The following is a 17,208-nucleotide window of genomic DNA, read 5'->3' as shown; positions in this document are numbered from 1 at the left end:
TACATGTGGCAACCCTATAAATGAAGTTTTATTATATTGACATTAAGTGATAAATAATGATAAATAAATGCGATGGACCCAGCACCCGCACGGTGAATCCATAGAATGCTGAGAGGTTTTCTCTCAAGTAATAAATAATAATTATAATTTAGCCAAGACAAAAATACGCTTAAATTAAAACCCAATTAATTCTTAATCAACATTCAGCTCTTCCTAACTAGCTTAATAACTAATCTGATTTTAAAATGGTTAAACCATTCGCAAACTTAATAATGTTTTTGAATTTAATTAGACGACACAAATTTTTATTTACATAGACATAATATATAAGACAACCTGCAATATTACCATATGTGAAGGGAGTTACTGACAGAATAGGCAACATCTTGAAGAATGTTTCGATCAAAACTATTTACAAACCACATAAGAAAGTGAGCCAATTCTTGAGACCTATCAAGAGTACCATTCCTTTGCAACAAGCGGGTGTATACAAACTCGATTGTGACTGTGGCTTGTCATACATTGGACATATAAAGAGGAGCATCGGTACAAGGGTTAAAGAACACATCTCAGATATCAAAAATAGCCGCGCGTCGAAGTCAGTAGTGTGTGAACACACAATGGACAAACCAGGCCACTACATTCGGTTTGATAAACTACAAATCCTCGCTCGTCAAGACAGGTACATACATACCGAGGATAATCCGCGAGGCTATTGAAATTAAAAAACATCCAAATTTCAATAGAGAAGATGGCTGGAATCTATTCAACACCTGGGACCCCCTCCTTAAAAATATAAAATCCTATGTCCGTGATCACACCGCAGGACCTCGTGATACCGTAAGCGCATTCTGCCGGCATCCAGAGCGGTACGCCAGAAAATTAAGAAATCGATGGCGGTAGATGATAAATAAAAATACAATACAAGGTACCGACAGACAGACATTCACATCTCGTCTGCCCCTGATCACGGTTGCTGAAAAGTAACCGAAACGTCGGGATTATGTAGTTTTAAAATAATAAAATCCGCGTAGTATATCCGAAAATATATTAGTTTCATTTAAATGAATAAAACTCGAGAAAGTCTTAGATCTCATTAAACATAATATATTAATAACATTTTATTTCATTATATCAATGTAGCACTAACTTATTTTTATTAAGCTGTCTTCATTCGCACTGGAATTGTGTAATATCTTGCCAATGTCAAAGTTTTTATTTGTTGGACGAATTATTATCTCGGGTATTGTGTGAAGAAAACACGAAGAAGTTTGCCGAGTTGAATAAATGCGTTTATTTTATTATTATTATTATTATTGTTTTTAAAAAAGACTAATCACTAACATATTAAGTTTTTTATAAATCATGTCATTTATAAGTAGATGTGTTTAAGTTTTTAACTGTCTAATTATTGCTATACTCTTAATGCCCTTAAAAAATATATATTATTAATATAGACAGTTTATTGCTTTAGATATTAAGAGTAAAATGAAATAACAATTCTAATTTTGAGGCTCGCTAGCATGATTACAAATATAATGGTAGCTAACTGTAACTGACTCCAACCTGTGCCACGGCCTGTATAACCTTGCCAAAATAATGAGCAATAGAATATCGCTTTAATTCGTGTTTTCGTATTATATCTGTAAATGAAAATTTCCAGTTTTCTGAAGACGGTTGTTGGGTATTTTTGGTTTATTTAGGTCCAAAACTACGAGAGTATCAACTTTACGAAAATTTATAAAAAAGCATTATCGAATTACGATTATTAAATTAGGTGCTTCACGCGTGTCACTATTATTTAATAAAATTTACTTATATAAAATCTGTACACTTATATGTTGAATATGAATTATGTTATGGTTATAATTCAAAATGACCTAAGTATTCTCTATTGTTTACATAAACCGAGCTTAGATTCTGACTTGTAACAATTAACTACAATTATTTGCGTTACAAATAGTCATACAATTATCACTAGTTATGTACGTTAAGCGCTTCTTACTGATGATGTTCATTAAAAGTGCTCTTTATTAAGCTCATAAAGACTACTTTGTAACTGTTACATAAGATCCAATAACAATTACAAGTTTTATAATAAAATTTTAAGTTGTAATAAAGCAATATAATGGAATTGTATAACAGCTGCAGAGCGTGTCGCCACAAAATTTTTTATACCTGTATTATAAAGGACTTTCCAAAACGAATCTAAATGAGTTTTAGAAGCTTAACGAAATTTAGGATTTGGGAACGAATTTCGAGGATTCGCATAATTGCGATTATTGGGGTTTCAGAGAGAATTTTAATCTATAATATAAAAATAAGTCGAGTTTTCCTTCCTGACGCTATAACTCCAGAACGCACAAACAGATTTCCACAGTTTTGCATTTGTTGAAAAGGTCTCGGGCTCCGTGAGGTTTATAGTAAAGAAAATTCAGGAAAAATTTCAATAGAAAAGCGGGAAAATAGGGAAATAATTTTTTAATACAGCGCCATCTCTGATACATAGCATGTACTACAAACCAATATTTTAAGTAGATGGCGCCGGTGCGTGACACATTGTTTGACAGCTACTTATTGTTTTCTTCTCAGTTAATTTCATGTGACAAACCGGTGTGAAATTGTGAAAAAAAATAAGTTATTCGTTTCTTAAAATTTTAATTGGAAACCATCAAATCAATCACGTGTATTGTGTACATTTTTATTCAATTTCAACAGCAGGTATTTGTCTTTAAGGTGGTAAGTTGAACTGTGTAAATTATGTGGATCGTGCATTTGAGGTTAAATTCACCATTCTGCCCATAGTTAAAAATGCCTAGAGGACGACGTGCGAACATCGGCCGCCGCACAAGACATGCAAGTCAGCAACAAGTGTATTCACAGAACTTAAGCGAAGAAAGACAAAATATAATAAGAGAAAATGCCCGATTGAGACAACGCGTGAGTACACGAAGATCATTGGCATCATACAATCGCTTGGCATTCCAAAATGATCCCACTGCGAACTACAGTGACGTTGAAAATTTAAATATTGGACCAATGACGACTGTATGCCGATATTGCAATGCGTTAAAGTTCAAAAGAGAAACGGCTGGATTGTGCTGCGCAAGTGGAAAAGTCAAACTGGATCCATTACTTACACCACCACAGCCACTGAAACCATTGTTCGATGGAAGTGATCCCGATTCCAGCCATTTTCTTCAACACATCCTTGAATACAATAACTGCTTTCGCATGACTTCCTTTGGAGCTAATATCATTCGAGAAGGCGGCTTCATGCCGACTTGCAAGGTAAAAGATACAACACACACGATCAAAAGTTACACCATATTCTTTAACAAATTCTTTAACAAATGATTGTTTGCAATTACAGATACAAGGACAAATATATCATTTGCATGGTTCAATGGTGCCAACACCAGATGAACCGCATCAATTTCTGCAAATATATTTCATTTCGTCGATGGTGGATCAGCTGAATGTGCGGTGTAATATTCAGGGAACACAACAGTTAAAGAGACGGATTATTGAACAGTTGCAAGCATTTTTTCACGCTAATAACGCTGTGGTTAATATGTTCAAAACAGCATTGGAACGAATGCCATCGGATACGCACAAATTTGTCATAAGAGCGGATTGTACCCCAACAGGTGAACATGTGCGAAGATTCAATGCACCCACCGTTAATGATGTTGCTGCAATTATTGTTGGCGATCCAACTAAATCGCGAGACATTGTCGTTCAGCGAAGAAGCAATATCATGCATCGTGTAAACGAGACACATCGTTTGTACGATGCGTTACAATATCCAATCATTTATTGGCAAGGGCAAGACGGATACGACATCACGTTGAAGATGGTCGATCCAATTACAAGTAAAATATTCACACACTAATTATTGCTATTATTGGTTTCCATTAACAATTCATTTAATTTTGCATTTTCAGGCGTATCAACGAATAAAAATCTAAGCGCAATGAATTACTATGCGTATCGTATGATGATTCGTACACATGAGGAGAATGTCATTCTGAAGTGCCGTCGGCTATTCCAGCAATTCGCTGTCGACATGTATGTCAAAGTCGAGACAGAACGTTTAGCGTTCATCCGATTCAATCAGGCAAAGCTACGATCTGAGGACTATATACACTTGCGTGATGCTATTCATTCAGATGGTGATGTTCAGAGTATTGGACGTCTGACGATTCTCCCATCATCTTATATCGGAAGCCCACGCCACATGCACGAATACGCTCAAGACGCTATGACGTACGTGCGAAATTATGGAACTCCCGATTTATTTATTACGTTCACTTGCAATCCGAAGTGGACGGAAATTGAACGTGAGTTGGAACCGGGCCAAAAACCGCAAGATCGCCATGACATAATAGCCAGAGTATTTCAGCAAAAACTCAAGGTCATGATGGATGTGCTTACTAAGTATCGAGTTTTTGGTGACACACGTTGTTATATGTACTCGGTGGAATGGCAGAAGCGTGGACTACCGCATGCTCATATCCTAACTTGGTTGCTGAACAAATTACATTCAAATGAAGTGGATGACATCATATCAGCTGAAATTCCTGATCCAGTCACTGATCCCCATCTACACGACATTGTGACGACACAGATGGTGCATGGACCGTGCGGTGCATTAAATCCATTATCGCTTTGCATGACTGATGGAAAGTGCACAAAACGATATCCGCGACCGTTAGTTGCTGAAACAGTTACAGGGAACGACGGATATCCAGTATATCGTCGGCGTTCAAAAGAAGATAATGGTCGAACTATCAAAGTTAAAGTTCAAAATCAAGAGATTGAGATCGGAAATGAATTCATTGTACCATATTGCCCGCTACTATCACGAATTTTTGAAACACATGTAAACGTTGAGAGTTGTCATTCGGCCAAATCAATCAAATATTTGTGCAAGTACGTCACAAAAGGCAGCGACATGGCTGTGTTTGGTATTGCGTCGGAAAATGCGAATGACGAAATCAGCAACTTCCAAATGGGCAGATACGTCAGTACTAATGAAGCACTGTGGCGATTATTTTCATTTCTAATTCATGAAAGATATCCCACAGTTGTACATTTAGCAGTGCATTTGGAAAATGGCCAAAGAGTTTACTTCACTGAAGCTAATGCAGCACAACGAGCTGAGAGACCACCATCGACAACATTGACTAGCTTCTTTGCAATGTGTGAAGCAGATCCATTCGCAGCGACGCTGATGTACGTTGAAATGCCTAAGTATTACACTTGGAATCAATCAACAAAGAAATTCCAACGTCGCAAACAAGGAACCCCAGTTCCAGATTGGCCACAGGTGTTTTCCACTGATGCACTAGGTCGCATGTATACTGTTCATCCTAGAAATGATGAATGTTTTTATTTGCGACTGCTGTTGGTAAATGTACGTGGACCAAAATCATTTGCGCATTTGAAAACTGTGAATGGCCACCAATGCCAAACATATCGAGAAGCATGTCAACTATTGGGTTTGCTAGAGAACGATTCTCATTGGGATTTAACACTTGCGGATTCAGTTGTTTCATCAAATGCGTACCAAATACGAACGCTGTTCGCAATGTTCTCCTTCACAACCAATTCAGTTATGGAACAAATACAAAGACGACATATGTGAAGATATCTTGCATCGCTTGCGCATTCAAACGAATAATCCTGACATGCAAATAACCGATGAAATCTACAATGAAGGATTGATTCTGATTGAGGATCAATGCTTGACTATTGCAAACAAGCTACTGATTGAAGTAGGAATGATTGCACCAAATCGATCAATACACGATGCATTCAACCAAGAATTAAATCGAGAGCTGCAATACAATGTTGATACATTGCAGGAATTCGTTCAAAATAATGTGCCGTTGCTGAATGAACAGCAAAAACCAGTATACGAAACATTAATGCAAGCGGTGGACAATAATACTGGTGGTCTATTCTTCCTGGACGCATCTGGAGGAACAGGGAAAACATTTGTTATTTCATTGATTTTGGCCACTATTCGATCAACAGGTGACATAGCTTTGGCGTTAGCATCATCTGGAATTGCGGCGACTCTTCTAGATGGCGGTCGTACTGCACATTCTGCGCTTAAGTTGCCACTCAATTTAAACACAATTGAGACTCCAACATGCAATATTTCCCGATCCAGTGCAATGGGAAAATTGTTGACGCAATGCAAGCTCATTGTTTGGGATGAGTGCACAATGGCACATAAGAAATCACTTGAAGCACTCAACTTCACACTGAAGGATCTTCGGCGAAATAACAACATTTTTGGCGGCTTGATGATATTGTTGGCAGGCGATTTCAGGCAGACGTTGCCAGTAATTCCCCGTGGAACGCCTGCAGATGAATTGAATGCTTGCCTGAAGGCATCACCTTTATGGAATAACGTAAAAACATTATCGCTAACCACTAATATGAGAGTTCAACTTCAAAATGATCAAAGTGCTGCACAATTTTCAAAACAATTGTTAGCTGTTGGAAATGGAAAAGTCCCAGTTGATGCGACATCTGGATTAATTACTCTTACCAACGACTTTTGCCGATTTGTAGACTCTCAACTAGCTCTTATTGAAAATGTTTTTCCAAACATTAGTGAGAATTATCAGAATTATGCTTGGTTAAGTCAACGAGCAATTCTTGCCGCAAAGAATAATGATGTACACGCACTGAATTTCACCATTCAATCAAAAATCGATGGCGATTTGGTGACATACAAATCCGTTGATTCCATAACAAATCCCGATGATGTAGTACATTATCCAACGGAGTTTTTGAACTCTCTGGAGTTACCAGGATTTCCACCACATAACTTGCAACTCAAAGTTGGTACAGTTATTATGATATTGCGTAATTTGAATCCACCGCGACTTTGCAACGGTACTCGACTTGCGGTAAAAAGACTTATGCCGAATTTGATTGAGGCAACCATTATTAACGGAAAGTACGCAGGTGAAAATGTATGTATTCCTCGAATACCAATGATTCCGACTGATCTTCCGTTTGACTTCAAACGATTGCAATTTCCAGTTCGCCTTGCGTTCGCAATGACAATTAACAAGTCGCAAGGCCAATCGCTTAGTGTTTGCGGGATAAATTTAGAAAATCATTGTGTTTCACATGGGCAGTTATACGTTGCGTGTTCACGCGTTGGGAAACCATCCGCTTTGTTTGTATTAACGTCAGACCAAAAAACAAAAAATGTGGTTTACCAAAGAGCACTTCAATGAAACGGTTAATTTGCGGACACGTATAACGCTTCGATTCAGTATTTACTTTGGATTCACTTTCATTTACTTAGAGAAGTTCAACTAAATAACACTTAATTTTTTTAATCGAAATGAATTCATTACTGTTGTGAAATGAAATAAAAATTTTCATTTCAAATATAAAACAAAAAAAAATTTTTTTCTTCATCTTTTAATCACCAAACGAAACGTTACATAAAACGAAGCCATCTGGTGGCGAAACGGAGTTCGCCGGGTTTGCTAGTTTATAATAAAAATAATGAACTTCTAACATTGTTTTCTCAATTATGTTTAAAAACAAATAAATTACGGTCAACAATAATTTGCATTAATTATAGAGAGGTCGTTGAAATGCGAATATAAATAATAAAGTAGCTTTTTATTTGTAACTTTGTAGTTTTTGATCTATATATTGTTGCATCATCTTAACCACATGTTTAGTTTTGCATTTAGTCGGTTTCAAAGAACTTTTTATCTCAAAATTCATATAGTCATCAATGTATTTTTATTATTCAGGAACAATTGAGACGTATCAAGAGGAACCAAGAAAGGGAGAGACTGGCTGGAAATGTATCAGTACCTGGTTCATCTATCAGTGATAGTAAGTTCATCTATCGTTCTAAATTTGAATTTTATACCATTATTTATGTTTTCAAATGCCAACAATTGCTTTCTATCTTCAGGTATGAACATGTCGACCATGTCTGACCTAGGGTCCAAATCACCTGGCCTGATCCCATTGGGTCAGATCAAACAGGAACCGGATCTTCACACACCATCTAGACGACGGGCCAAATTGAAGCCCGATTTGAAATTAAAGGTAGAAAGATAGTATCATAATTTTTCTATTCATATTGGTATATAAAAATTAGGACGACAAAAGATATGGTTTTTGATTAAATTTTCTATAGAAAACAATTATGAAAATATGTATTGTTGTAGAGATTTTATTTTCACAATAAATCTACTTCTATATTAATTTATACGACCTGTGAACTAAATTTATTTATGTAGTTGGTGATGTTTGTCACACCTTCTTATTACTCCTTCTCCTAACATGACACAATTTCTTGTAAAATATTTGTGTCAAATACATAACTTACAATTCAGCAAAGACTAGACATGAATTGGTCACGAGCAAGCGCGCAGGCTGAATTCGAGTCTAATTAACTTGATAAAAAACCAATCAGTTATTTACTAGATGACACTTAGGTTGAATAATTTCAATAATCTAGTCTAGTCTAATCTAGTCAGTACTAGTCTAAGCCTTCTAATGGTATATACTAAATAGGCTATTTCTTAACTGGTTCTATATTATTCCTAGTGCGGAGCGTGCGGTCAAGTTGGTCACATGCGTACAAACAAGGCGTGTCCGTTATACACAGGGGGCGGGGCGGTGACCCCCGAACATGATGAACCAGCCCCCGAACCTGACGACCTTGACCTTGGATATGTGGATGGAACCAAGCTCACACTACCTTCTAAATTTGTTAAGGTAATAAATATACTAGTCGATAATGTGTATGTAATTAAATGTACGCCTGAACGAAACCTGATATCCTTAAAACTTATTGAGTCATTTATAGTTTTCTAAATCATAAATGGTTATATAAAAGTTAAAAATTATCGATTTCAGGCAATTTTAAGTTTCTAGTTCCAATCTTTTATTTGTAGATTTTGGAAAAAAATTCTAATTACAATTTCTACATTTTTGGTGGTTACATTATAAGTACTTACAAAACTAGCTATGCTATAAGCACAAACACCTACCGATAAACACTTATAAGAATTCTAAATCCAACTTAAAATTTTTCCTAATATTTCTGGGTTCAATCAAATATAATGAATAAAGATCGGTAATTTATGTACCGCAAACATATATTACAAAATTGTTTTTAAAAGTATGTTATTTTAAAGACTATTTTCATTTAAATAAATTTCACAATCAACAGCAATCTTCGGAGGAGCTTCGTCGTCGTAGCGGCAGTCGTCGCGAGGTCCGAGCTGCTGGGCGAACCAAGAGACGCGGCACTGCCAGTGATTCTTGTGATTATCTCGTCAAAAGACCAGCGGAAAGACGCAGAACTGATCCACTAGTGACTCTCTCGTCCCTATTAGAAGACGTATTGAACACTATGAGACACCTCCCCGATGTACAACCCTTCCTGTTCCCAGTCAATCCGAAGGTACGTTGCTATAGATATGACTTGGATATCAATAAGTTTTTGTAGATAGTGTGATATATTTTGTGCGCAAAGAAATAATCCAACTTTAATTTACAACGTAACTAATCTCCTTACACAAAATCGGATCTTTAAGTATAGTTTTTATGTTTCACATTTAGAAATTTAATTAGCCTTTGTGTTTTTATATAATATATTGAAATTAAGGCACTAGTGCACAGCACAAGAGGATAGAATTACTTGACTTCGTTCGATTTTCTTTTCACTAGCTGGTAGCGGATTACTATCGTATCGTATCGCGGCCGATGGATCTACAGACTATAAGGGACAATTTGAGGCAAAAACACTATCAAAGCCGCGAAGAATTCTTGGCTGATGTCAACCAGATCGTAGAAAATTCTACTCTTTACAATGGTGAGTTGAAATATTAAAATTATCGCTTATAATATTTATAATTATATTACATTTTCATTATATATTTTTTTATGCTAATACAGGTCCTACGAGCAGCTTGACGGTAGCAGCGCAGCGTATGATGCAACGCTGTTTCGAAAAACTGGCAGAGAAAGAGGAACAGTTTATGAAACTGGAGAAACAAATCAACCCGCTGCTAGATGATAACGACCAGGTCTGAAAAAAAGACTATAATAGACTTAAAAATATATTTTTTTACAATATCAGTTGCACTTATAATAGTTAAAAGAAATCTAAATTTAAATACTATTAGTATGTTATTTCGAAATACAATAAATATTTTTCTGTCCCACCCCGGGCATGTCAAAAGTCAACTAATCATTTAAAAACCATTAAAAAATTTTGTTCCTCAGGTGGCTTTATCGTTTATTTTTGAGAATCTCTTAACAACGAAACTTAAAGTTATGCCGGAAGCTTGGCCATTCCTGAAACCAGTTAACAAGAAACAGGTCAAAGATTACTATAATGTTATTAAAAAACCAATCGACATGGAGACGATAGGAAAGAAAATACAAGGTTGGTTTGATAGCCTCACATGGTTTCTTAAATTCGACTTTAATGCTATTGTGCTAGAGTGGTTTTTAAACTAACAATTACCCTTTTTTTAGCTCATAAGTACCACAGTCGGGAGGAATTTCTTCGGGATATACAGTTGTTGGTGGATAACTGTCGTGCTTACAACGGACTTAACTCACAGTTCACGAGACAGGCCGAGGCCGTACTCAAAGTAACCCAAGAAGCCCTAGAACAGGTAACACTTTTATATTACAGACAGAGAAGAAAACCTCTTAGCATTCAATGGATTCACCGTGCTAGTGCCGGGTCCATTGCGTTGCAGGGAGAGGATCTTCAACAGTGCCTGGGACTTGCGCCCAAATGTAGGTTTAAGGGGCCCCTAACTAACGCGCGTTAAACGCTCACCTCCACTGTCCAAGCTCCTCTCCCTACCTAACAAAATTTGAAAAGAACCTACTAGGACTGCCTTTGAAGTACGTTCAAAGAATGAATAGTAGTGAGTTCTAAACAGTTCCAAGTCTTTTAATAGCTTGTAGAGAGATTTAGCCGTTGTACCTCTCGCTCCCACTTCTACCGCGTATAAATTCACGACGAACCTATTTCGAGTGAGTTCGTTTGTGTGCTCGTAATATTTGTTGATGGCATGGTCTTTGGGGATGTTGGTGTCCCAAGAAACCGTAAGCTCTATCATCATACGCGCTTTGAAATTCGCGAATATATAGGTTATCTTTATTAAATTATAATGAATTAGATTCAGATAACTATGTATCATTTTATAGGTAATCTTATAATTATTTTCTTTCTGTACAAAGTGTTTTTGATATCATTAGGAAATCTTCCTAGATATTCAAAAATGGAGACATTATTAGTAGTTTTGTTTTTGTTATCGCTACTTTTTCTATTATTATGATTTATCTCGCGTATATTGAGATGTTAATTATGTTAAGGTTTTTAAAACTTAGTTTGCAATGACTTATTTACAAACATCTTAACTTATACTATTTGTCTTTTCCAGTTCGATGAGCACGTGAGTCAGCTGGAGGCGAATATAGCACGCGTTCAGCAAAAGATGTTAGAGGATGCTGAGCAGTCTGAGTTAGAAGATGACCCGCCGCCGCCCAGCGACGAGAAAAGAGGCCGCGGAAGACCGAAGAAACACAAACCAAGCACATCAACATCGATGGCAGATGGTATGAGACATTCCATATAATACATGCAAAAAAAAATACTTCTCAGTTCCAAGCAAATGACTTAATATGTTATATGTATAACGTTACATGTAACAAAATTAACTTTACTATCAAAATAAGTCTATCGAAATTGTAATTTAGTTTTACTTATGTCGAAATTCGTCTTTTTATTGTATTTTGGTGGTTGGTTATCGTAAACTAATTATGTTTTTGACGTGATTTGTAATTTCTTATAGATGCCACACAGAGGAAACGTAGTCGTGTCAAGAAGGACCAAAATAGTCTGGTTGATGGTAAATTATTTGTTTGTATATAATTATGTTATATGTATATGATAACGCAGAAATTATAGTAATAATTTTCTTTGCTCATAAAAGAACATATCTTAATCTTAACTAGACAACACATGGCATGTACCAAAATATGGATATAGCAAAACTTCCATCTAGTTTTTGACTAATACAAATGTATGTATATTTTTATTACAGATTTACAATATTCTGACAGTGGAAGTTCAGGTCTAGAGGAAGTCGAACAAAAAGATGCAGCTGAAGCTATGGTACAATTATCTGTTCGACCTGGTCAGTTTATAATAAAATATTTTATTATTATTATTGCTGTAACCTAAAACCTAATGAATTTACTAAACAACACGTTTTTTATGTCTCAAATAAATTAATTGTGATAGCAAGTCACATAAAGTTCTGTGATTAAAATTCGACAGATGACGACATTCCTGATTCGAGCTTCGATACTTCTGAGTTCCTCATCAAGCGCGAGGTTCCAGACGAGCCGCACGAGCTGGTCGACCTGGACAGTCACAGCACTGACTATACTTACCCTGCCGTTGTAAAGGTAATTATAATATACACTACCACAGTATTGAATACATTACATACACTTGTTGCCTGTGACTTCGTCCGCGTGGACTTGAGAATTAATGTCGTATAGAAATGTATACAGTGTGTTGAAACAAAAGAAACGCAACGAATCGGTACCGACATCTTTAGGTCGCGATGCCTGACTTCACTCCCACAAAGCAAAGTTATTCCTCGATCGTGTGGTCACAGTATTCCAGGATCATTTTTATCTTTATATAATTTGTATTCTTCTGTTATCTACGTTTTTGCACTGTAAAGTATTTATAAAATCCGTTTAGCAGTTTTTGAGTACCATATATCCTATTAAACGTGGACTGGCTCGACCGAGGAAGTACCAACATCTCACAGAAGATCAGGGTGAAGTAGCCTTTAATGACTGCGTTTCGTGCGATGAGTGAAATCCGGTTGCCCTTTCCCTGGTCCCAACCTTTCCTGCCACTTCCTTATTCCCACCCCTCCCTCTTCCTCAATAACCAAGGTTGGCAACGCATCCACAATATAAGACTTGTTGTGGATGTCTATGGGCGACAGTGACTACTGCCCATAAAGTAGGCCCTCTGCTCGTTTGCCACCTCCCTCATTAAAAAACCTTCGTATTTATAATATTAGTATTTTGCCCTGGCGTAGTCGATGCCATGGTAATAAGAAACAGTACAGGCACTTGATCCGATGTTTAAATAAATAATGTAAAACGTCTGTAGACCTTAAAACTAAATAATACATTAGTAACAATGACCATATATATTAAATATTTGCGGATATTCCACTACCTATAATCCTCACACTAATACAAGGCACCTCTTATTATGTAAATGGTAAAACGGAGGAGGGGGAACAAATGTAAATCTAATCCATTCTGCCATCAATTATCGAGAAGATTACATAATATTTTTTTACGCTAGTTTCTTCTTAAAGCACACACAAACACACGCAGAGTTATTATATCCTGTGATGGGCCCGCCAATAAAAAGATAATAGAAAAATGTTATTTCACCGTTTTTCTTGGGTAAAAAGAAAACACGAGTTTTGGTACATTTATGATAAAAAAATGGACGTTAATACACTTATTAATATTGCTAGTTAAATCTACGCTTTGTTTTAAATTTATACAAAATTAATCAACGAATTCTTTTAAATGAACAGATTTTAAAATTATTATCCGGTGATTTATTTGTCCTCAATTATCTCGTGTGCATCTTGTCAACCATTCTCACCGCTCGCATAAAAGAAGTGAATAGCATCAGTTCTCGGATGATTCTATATTTGAGCATAAGACTTAATTCTTATTATTTTGTATTAGGAGGAACCAATCGAGCCGGACATGAACATGGATCCGCCAATGATGGACGCGCTCCCTGAACACACGCAGTTTAAAGAAGAGCCGCTTGAGAACTGGCAGGTTGGTTGAATTTAACTATCAAATCTTAAGGACTATTTACCTTTATATGTTTTTAAATTTAAAAGGTATTATAAGAAAATTACTGTATTGTATTTTATTTAGATATATGTTAAAAAATTGTATATTTAATAATATTAAATTTTCAGCCGGACCCTGTAATTCAGGATGACCTAAGAGTAACGGACAGCGAAGAAGAAGCAGAAGATGGACTTTGGTTTTAGATTTATATTTTTTTATTTACATAGATTAAAATGTAAGAATAATAATGTTTGTTACATAAGCTAAATAAATGAATTTATTATGGAAGATTATGTTTTATTTATATAACAAATTTCTGAATCGATTTTATGACACATCGTTTAATATCGATTATGTGTATCTCATAATCGATATTAGACAATATTTTTGCAGTCTTTTTAAACTTCCAAAATTTGAGAATATCTGGGATAATATAAAGCTTGTTTATTCATTTTATTATTATTATTGGTTTATTTATTTATGATATTTTTTAAAACTATCTCGGCACTTTTTTATTTAATTCAAAAATATGTTAATGTTAGTGTGTATTTTTTTATGAAGTATAAGTACAAAAAAACTAAACAGACGTAATTGTACACACCTAGATTTGCATGTACATATTTAAGTGGCAACATTGGTTTTACATGTGGCAGCCCTATGAATGAAGTTTTATTATATTAATATTAAGTGATAAATAATGATAAATAAATGCGATGGACCCAGCACCCGCACGGTGAATCCATAGAATGCTGAGAGGTTTCGTCTCAAGTAATAAATAATTATTATAATTTAGCCAAGACAAAAATACGCTTAAATTAAAAACCCAATTAATTCTTAATCAACGTTCAGCCCTACCTAACTAGCTTAAAAACTAATCTGATTTTAAAATGGTTAAACCATTCGCAAACTTAGTAATGTTTTTGAATTTAATTATACGAAACAAATTTTTATTTATATAGACATAATATATAAGACAATCTGCAATTTTGCCATATGTGAAGGGAGTTACTGACAGAATAGGCAACATCTTGAAGAAGGTTTCGATCAAGACTATTTACAAACCACATAAGAAAGTGAGCCAATTTTTGAGACCTATCAAGAGTACCATTCCTTTGCAACAAGCGGGTGTATACAAACTCGATTGTGACTGTGGCTTGTCATACATTGGACAAACAAAGATGAGCATCGGTACAAGGGTTAAAGAACACATCTCAGATATCAAAAATAGGCGCGCGTCGAAGTCAGTAGTGTGTGAACACACAATGGACAAACCAGGCCACTACATTCGGTTTGATAAACTACAAATCCTCGCTCGTCAAGACAGGTACATACCGAGGATAATCCGCGAGGCTATTGAAATTAAAAAACATCCAAATTTCAATAGAGAAGATGGCTGGAATCTATCCAACACCTGAGACCCCCTCCTTAAAAATATAAAATCCTATGTTCGTGATCACACCGCAGGACCTCGTGTTACCGTAAGCGCATTCTGCCGGCATCCAAAGCGGTACGCCAGAAAATTAAGAAATCGATGGCGGTAGATGATAAATACAAATACAATACAAGGTACCGACAGACAGACATTCACATCTCGTCTGCCCCTGATCACGGTTGCTGAAAAGTAACCGAAACGTCGGGATTATGTAGTTTTAAAATAATAAAATCCGGGTAGTATATCCGAAAATATATTGGTTTTATTTAAATGAATAAAACTCCAGAAAGTCTTAGATCTCATTAAACATAATATATTAATAAAATTTTATTTCATTATATCAATGTAGCACTAACTTATTTTTTTAAGCTGTCTTCATTCGCACTGGAATTGTGTAATATCTTGCCAATGTCAAAGTTTTTATTTGTTGGACGAATTATTATCTCGGGTATTGTGAGAAGAAAACACGAAGAAGTTTGTCGAGTTGAATAAATGCGTTTATTTATTTATTATTATTATTGTTTTTAAAAAAGACTAATCACTGACATATTAAAGTTATTTATAAATCATGTCATTTATAAGTACATGTGTTTAAGTTTTTAACTGTCTATTTATTGCTATACTCTTAATGCCCTAAAAATATTTAATATTAATATAAACAGTTTATTGCTTTAGATATTAAGAGTAAAATGAAATAACAATTCTAATTTTGAGGCTCACTGGCATGATTACAAATATAATGGTAGCTAACTGTAACTGACTCCAACCCGTGCCACGGCCTGTATAACCTTGCCAAAATAATGAGCAATAGAATATCGCTTTAATTCGTGTTTTCGTATTATATCTGTAAATGAAAATTTCCAGTTTTCTGAAGACGGTTGTTGGGTAGTTTTGGTTTATTTAGGTCCAAAACTACGAGAGTATCAACTTTACGAAAATTTATAAAAAAGCATTATCGACGTACGATTCTTCAATTAGGTGCTTCACGCGTGTCACTATTATTTAATAAAATTTACTTATATTATATAAAATCTGTACACTTATATGTTGAATATGAATTATGTTATGGTTATAATTCAAAATGACCTAAGTATTCTCTATTGTTTACATAAACCGAGCTTAGATTCTGACTTGTAACAATTAACTACAATTATTTGCGTTACAAATAGTCATACAATTATCACTAGTTATGTACGTTAAGCGCTTCTTACTGATGATGTTCATTAAAAGTGCTCTTTATTAAGCTCATAAAGACTACTTTGTAACTGTTACATAATATCCAATAACAATTACAAGTTTTATAATAAAATTTTAAGTTGTAATAAAGCAATATAATGGAATTGTATAACAGCTGCAGAGCGTGTCGCCACAAAATTTTTTATACCTGTATTATAAAGGACTTTCCAAAACGAATCTAAATGAGTTTTAGAAGCTTAACGAAATTTAGGATTTGGGAACGAATTTCGAGGATTCGCATAATTGCGATTATTGGGGTTTCAGAGAGAATTTTAATCTATAATATAAAAATAAGTCGAGTTTTCCTTCCTGACGCTATAACTCCAGAACGCACAAACAGATTTCCACAGTTTTGCATTTGTTGAAAAGGTCTCGGGCTCCGTGAGGTTTATAGTAAAGAAAATTCAGGAAAAATTTCAATAGAAAAGCGGGAAAATAGGGAAATAATTTTTTAATACAGCGCCATCTCTGATACATAGCATGTACTACAAACCAATATTTTAAGTAGATGGCGCCGGTGCGTGACACATTGTTTGACAGCTACTTATTGTTTTCTTCTCAGTTAATTTCATGTGACAAACCGGTGTGAAATTGTG

General features: G+C 35.3%; 1 protein-coding gene across 1 annotated transcript; it reads left to right on the top strand.

The window, feature by feature from the left end:
* The first annotated feature begins 2,811 nt into the window (after window positions 1-2,811).
* Window positions 2,812-14,232, top strand: LOC133318861 (uncharacterized). The gene is made up of 17 exons (XM_061521243.1): window positions 2,812-3,291; window positions 3,374-3,875; window positions 3,948-4,417; window positions 7,800-7,884; window positions 7,967-8,103; window positions 8,608-8,778; window positions 9,236-9,469; window positions 9,736-9,880; window positions 9,964-10,094; window positions 10,294-10,456; window positions 10,549-10,691; window positions 11,472-11,646; window positions 11,883-11,939; window positions 12,135-12,227; window positions 12,371-12,501; window positions 13,828-13,926; window positions 14,073-14,232. The coding sequence occupies exons 1-17, from the start codon at window positions 2,812-2,814 to the stop codon at window positions 14,145-14,147; spliced, it is 3,291 nt and encodes a 1,096-aa protein (XP_061377227.1). The 3' UTR covers window positions 14,148-14,232.
* Window positions 14,233-17,208: the final 2,976 nt, after the last annotated feature.

Source organism: Danaus plexippus, chromosome 8, assembly GCF_018135715.1.
Source record: "Danaus plexippus chromosome 8, MEX_DaPlex, whole genome shotgun sequence".
Lineage (NCBI taxonomy): Eukaryota > Metazoa > Arthropoda > Insecta > Lepidoptera > Nymphalidae > Danaus > Danaus plexippus.
This window is presented reverse-complemented; position numbering and strand designations above follow the sequence as displayed.